The 5,629-nt window shown below is 49.2% G+C and overlaps 1 protein-coding gene across 2 annotated transcripts in view; it reads left to right on the plus strand.

Annotated features, from left to right (window-relative positions):
* The window catches only part of ADCK1 (aarF domain containing kinase 1), a 124,235-nt gene that overhangs the window by 114,034 nt on the left and 4,572 nt on the right, over positions 1-5,629 (plus strand). Inside the window, exons 8-9 of one of the 2 annotated variants that reach the window (XM_006157089.3) lie at positions 747-896; positions 2,067-2,264. The exons of the other annotated variant lie outside the window; for it this stretch is intronic. Of the exons in view, the coding sequence (XP_006157151.1) occupies positions 747-896; positions 2,067-2,264 (348 nt within the window). The remainder of the gene's footprint in view (positions 1-746; positions 897-2,066; positions 2,265-5,629) is intronic. 2 annotated transcript variants of the gene reach the window in all.

A 5,629-nucleotide genomic window follows, 5' to 3' on the forward strand; every position in this document is an offset into this window, starting at 1 on the left:
GAAAGAGAAATCATCTCTCCAGGGAGATGACCATGCCATAATCGCTTCTCCTCCATTCTCTTTTTGGGATCTTGGGCACATGTGTACACGCTCCCGGCTGAGTTTCAAGCCACTGGATCTGGGACTCGAATTGTGGTCAACACTGTGGAAGTCCAGTGACATAACTGCTATGCTACTGCTGGCTCCCACCTTGGGAACTCCAAAGAATACTCATGCCTGGAGTTAGCAGGTTAAGGTGCTGGACTCCCACATGGCTGGCCATGGTTTGAGTACTAGGTCCAGAAACTTGAAACTCACTCCAGACCCATGTGTGTGCATGCTCAAGATCCTGAGAAAAGAATGGAGGAGAGGTGATTGCAGCATGGCCACCCCCCTGTAGGGTGATTTCTCACTTTCTCTTTCTCCTCTCTGCCTCTCTGTTGAGTGCACACAAACTATAGCAAAAATATCTCCAAAAAATAAGCCAAAACAAAAAAATAAAAATAAAAAACCTCATGCCTGAAACTCATTGCTTCTGAGTTTAGGTGATTGTAACATGTGGCTAAAGTTAAGGACTGGATTTAAGTTTATGTTCTATCTTAAATTCACACACTGTACCATCTTAAACTATCACTTCTACCATGACTACCTAGGCCTACCTGGTCCTTTTGGTCTCCTCTTGAAAATGACTAATTTGAGGACCAGAGTAGAAGTCCCAGAGAGGTGTTAATGGAGTGGAATTCCCACTTGCCTCCCTTCTTGTTCAGATCTCGCGCCACCTGGGCAAGATATACAGTGAGATGATCTTTGTCAACGGCTTCGTGCACTGTGATCCCCACCCAGGCAATGTGCTGGTACGGAAGCACCCAGACACAGGGAAGGCAGAGATTATCTTGTTGGACCACGGACTCTACCAGGTAGGAGATGCTGTTCCCCACTAGCCAACCCCAGAATCTGGTCCTACCTGGGGCCCTCAGAGTCCCTGATTAACCATGGAAATGGCAGGTGGATAGCCAAGGGATCAGGAGAAGGGGCCAGCTCTCCCTTAGGAGCTGCTATTTTGTACAAGTCACCCTGAGAGCCCTCTGAGCTTCAGATTTCTACCAGATAAAGTTGGGTTGACAGCACTTCTTTTCCAGGCTGTCAGGAGGACTAGATGGAGATGTGCTTGGATACGTGGGTGTGCTTTCTCAGAGAACCTTGGGCCAGCAACAGACATGGGAAGGGGACTGCTGGGACTTCAGAAAGAGTGATTAACTCCATGCTGAGCCCCAGTTAGGATGTAAGATGAGTGGAAAAGGGGGCAGGGAACCTATAATTATGGACTGGTTGGTCCCAGACTCATCTTCTGAAATGGGAAGAGTTAACTGGTTCCAGTGAGCTGTGAACTCCCACCTGGAAGTTGGGAAATTCACTGCCAGTCTTGGGCTTAGGGCCTGACTTGATTCCATGAGGAAGATAGGTAGTCCTGGAGAGTTTTCTCCAGTGGTCTTCTGCTCCTTCCCTCAGGGCCCTGATCCCATATCCTAAGTCTTGGCCTCCTCTGAAAAGGTCAGTGAAGTAGGATGCACTAGTTTAAGTAGACTAGCTGTCATCACATGTAACCCCCAAATGGATGATGGCTCAGAGGCAACAGAAGTTTGATCTCTTGCTCATGTGTCAGTCCTGGGTGGTGGAGGATCTTCAGGGCTCTGTCTCTCAGGCCTCCCTGGAGGTAATGATACATCCAGCCAGCAGCAGTGATGAGGGCTCAGAGAAGCATGCGAGGGCCAGAGCTGGAAGTGGAGCTTCGGTCATTTTCCCTGGGTTGAGCTCAGGAAGAAGGAGGCTGGGAAATTCGACTATACTGGGCAGATGACAAGAGTATAGGTTTTGGTGAGCAGTTAGCAGTTTGCCACTCAGGACAAAGACTTGCCAAATAGAGCTTTGAACTTGAACCTTTAGGGATGTCTGGACTTTGGGGTGAAGCAGACATTGTGGGGAGCCACAATCATCTTCATCCCATTTGTGGTGGTCAGCGCCAGCCAGGGACTTGGGCCTCTGTTGGCATAAGAAGCTCAGGTCCTGCCCCTGCTGCCCCACCATAGATGCTCACGGAAGAGTTCCGCCTGGACTACTGTCACCTCTGGCAGTCTCTGATCTGGACGGACATGAAGCAGGTGAAGGAGTACAGCCAGCGCCTGGGGGCCGGGGATCTCTACCCCTTGTTTGCCTGCATGCTCACGGCCCGGTCGTGGGACTCAGTCAACAGGGGCATCAGCCGAGCTCCAGTCACTGCTAGTGAGGTAGGTGGCCCCTCCTTGCTCTACCTTCTACCAAGTACCAGGTGTGGGGCTGGAGATGGCCTGTGAATCCCTTCCAACCCAGGGTCTGAGATTCTAGCCTGGTGGGCTGTGTATGCATGAAAGAAGGAGGGAGGGGAGAAGAAAGTGTCCCTGAATGGAAAGAGAGAACAGGGAGCATTGCCCACTCTGTCCCCTCCAAGTCTTCGCAGCCTAGAGTAGAAATAAGCTCACATTGACTGTCACACACCAAACCTCTGTGGCTTTAGTGCCTGGCTGCTTACATGAGGTTTTAGGCTTTCTCCAGCATCTCCCCCAGGGCTTTGGGAATCCTCTGAGCTTGCCTGTGAGTGAATCTGGCAGCACTTCTGTAGTCTCTTCCTGGACCATTGCCAGTCACGTGGTTCCTTGAAGGCGCCATCCTGGGAAGATCTCTCCATCACTTCTTTGTGTGTTGTCCAAGCAGTGCTGCTCATCCTGTTGTCCTACAGGCTTTTCAGGGAAATTGCTCCCTTTGTCTCTATTTGTAGCTCATTTCTCCACTGAAGCTAGGCAGGAGTCCCGTGGAGTCTGGGTGACAGCTTCTGGGAACACCTCCTCACTATATCATGCCCAAGTCTTCTCCCATGATGGAGACTTATCGAGGCAAGCTCATTCTTCCTGGCTCTGGGTGGGCTCCATTCCAGGAGGCTTTCCCATCTCTCAGGGAGTTGACTTCTGTCTTCCAGTCTGCCAGGTTACTAGACCATCCAGACTTACCATATCCATGTGGTAGACACACTTGGGCTCCAGCTGAGGCCCCAGCTCACCAGAGGGACACAGTGCTGTCATGCATTTGGAAAATCCTAGACTCTAGTTCCAGCACCTCCTCTAACTGGCAGCATGATCTCATTAGCCCTTTGGTCTTCAGAGTTCTCCCTTTTAAGCTGCTTTGTGGTAGGTGGTTTCAGGAAAGGCTGGGTCCTGATTCTCAAATGATGTCACCACAGAGTCGTGTCTTGCTATCCCTTGGCTCCATTTGTCTCCAGATCAACATCCTTCTCTAGTAAGCTTAGCAGCAAAGATGACCAGCACCTGCTCCAGGTTCTAGTCTTAAAGCCTGTCATCTCAGAAGACAGAGACAATCTTCCTTCTTTGTAAAACAGATGATAATTTTTCTTGTACTGTAAAGTGCTTACCCATGATTCCTGAAGTTCATTCATTCAATGAACACTTGCTTTTGCTGGATCCTGGGGGTTGGTGCTGAGGATCCCATGATGGACAGACAGATAAGCCTTTCATGTAATTTACACTTTGGTCGAAGGAAACAGATGGTAAACAAGGGAACAGACAGCTAAATGGAATAATTGCAAGTTAGAGGTACCGTGGAGTAAATAAACAGGTGACAGGGTGGTGAGCAGAGTGTGGTCCTCAGAGAAGACTTCACCGAAGAATTGACATTCAAGATGAGACATGAAGGACAGTGGGCACCAGCCATAGGCAGAGCTTGAAGGAAGGCTTGCAGGCTTTCTAAGGCTTAGGGGAAAGAAAGAGCTTGGTGTGATCCAGAGTGTGGTGAGGAGAGTACTATGAGAAGACAGGGAATGCCTAGCAGGAAGAGGGCCTTATATGCTCTGGAGGAAAGTTCAATGACTTCTCAGTATAAAGCAATGCCTTTGACAGGCTTTAAGCAGGAGAGGAAGATGCTCAGATTCACTATTTCAAACCTCTCTCTGGAATGGGGTGACCTGAGCAGGAGGACAAATGGGCAGGAGACTGGACTTGAACTCTAGATCCAGAGGCTTGAACTATGTGATGGCAGTGGAGACAGAGAAACAGATGGAGCTAGGTAGACCTTGGAGGTAAGACTGAGAGGGCTTTCTATAGGATTGGATGTGGAGTGGAGGAGGAAAGGGAGGACTCAAGGTTGCCTTTTACCTTTGGGATGACTTACAGGGTGGGCGATGGTGCTATTTCTTGCCATAGGGAAGACTTTCAGAAGGACATATTTGGGATGGGGGTGATTCTTTTGAGTAGAGAGATGTCATGGACAGTTAAGATGAAGTCCGAGAAAAGATCCAGGGGTTTGAGAGAGAAGTTTGGGAGTCTTTAATGGATAGATGATATTTAAAGTGCTGGGGCTGAATGAGGTCACATGGCATGTAGTAGGTACACAGTGAATGATTTATTAGTGGAGTTAGTTTGTTAGCTCAGATAGAATTTTGGTTTGCATTCTTAGTTATTCGTAAAGACCCGGTTGAAGTGCCTGTCCTTTGAAGAACTCTTATCTTCTCTAGGAAGCCTCTCCTCGTCTCCTTTGCTGACAGTTATCCCTTAAAACATATACCACTCATGGGACAGGTCTATCATAGTCCCTTGCGGCGTAGGTACTAGCACATTTTAACTCTCCTACTTGTCCCCCATGAGGACAAGGACCCTGCCTTATACATCTCTTTCTAAGGGTCCCTGCAGTCCTAGGACTGGATCTGGTAGAGAGGCATTTGTATAGATTCTAGAGACACCAACTCCATTTACTCACTTTGGACAAGAACTCTGAGACAGGGGAAGCTTAGCCCCTAGGCCAGCCTGGTCTCTGAGATCAAAAGGCTGTCTTTCTGAGCCCTTCTGCCATTGTGAACTAAGGGAAACTACACTAAGAGGGACTGTTTTCTTCATAAGAAGAAGCCTGGTAGCAGGTGAGTCCAGGTTGGTTAACTTAGCGAATCGGCACACTCAGAGCTCTGGCTCACTCTTATGACTCTCTTGGCTTTCCACTCGTGTTTCTAAGATAATGGTGACAGTTTCAGGCTTTATATCTTTATTCAGTGGTGACCAGAGGCAGTGCTATTTTTTTTTTTCTGTGTATAATTTCTTAAGAGCAAGAAAATCTCTTCCAGAAGTCCCCAATAGGTGACTCTTCATGTCTCATTAGCCAGAATTGTGTCACATGCCCAGACCTAAACCAATCGTGTGGCAAGATGAGAGCTTAGAGCCAGCATTGGCTGAGACCAACCAAGATTCCCTGTGGGGCGAGGGGGACTCTGCCTCCCTGAGGAGCATGACCCTATGGGGTCAAGTGGCCCAAGCTGGAGTTCTTTTTAACAGAGGGGAGTGGGGGAGTGGGGTAGACACTCAGCAGGGTATCCCTCAGATACCACCATCAGGATATGTTTAAACCTGAAGGCCTTGGGCTCTGAGAGGTAACCCTGGTGGGTAACTGGGTGGGCAAAGGTGGTTTCTATGTGGGTGAAGATGGGTTGTTGCCAGGGCAACCCTGACCTTGTTGAGAGAGAGGGTCCTACTGGTGAGCTGTGCCTTGGTCTGGCCTTAGCCTTCCAGCAGGGTGACCTGCTGCTGTGGCAGGCCAAGGCCCCCCGGGGGCTGGTGTT

Source organism: Tupaia chinensis, unplaced genomic scaffold (genome assembly GCF_000334495.1).
Source record: "Tupaia chinensis unplaced genomic scaffold, TupChi_1.0 Scaffold000528_1, whole genome shotgun sequence".
Taxonomy (NCBI): Eukaryota; Metazoa; Chordata; class Mammalia; order Scandentia; family Tupaiidae; genus Tupaia; species Tupaia belangeri.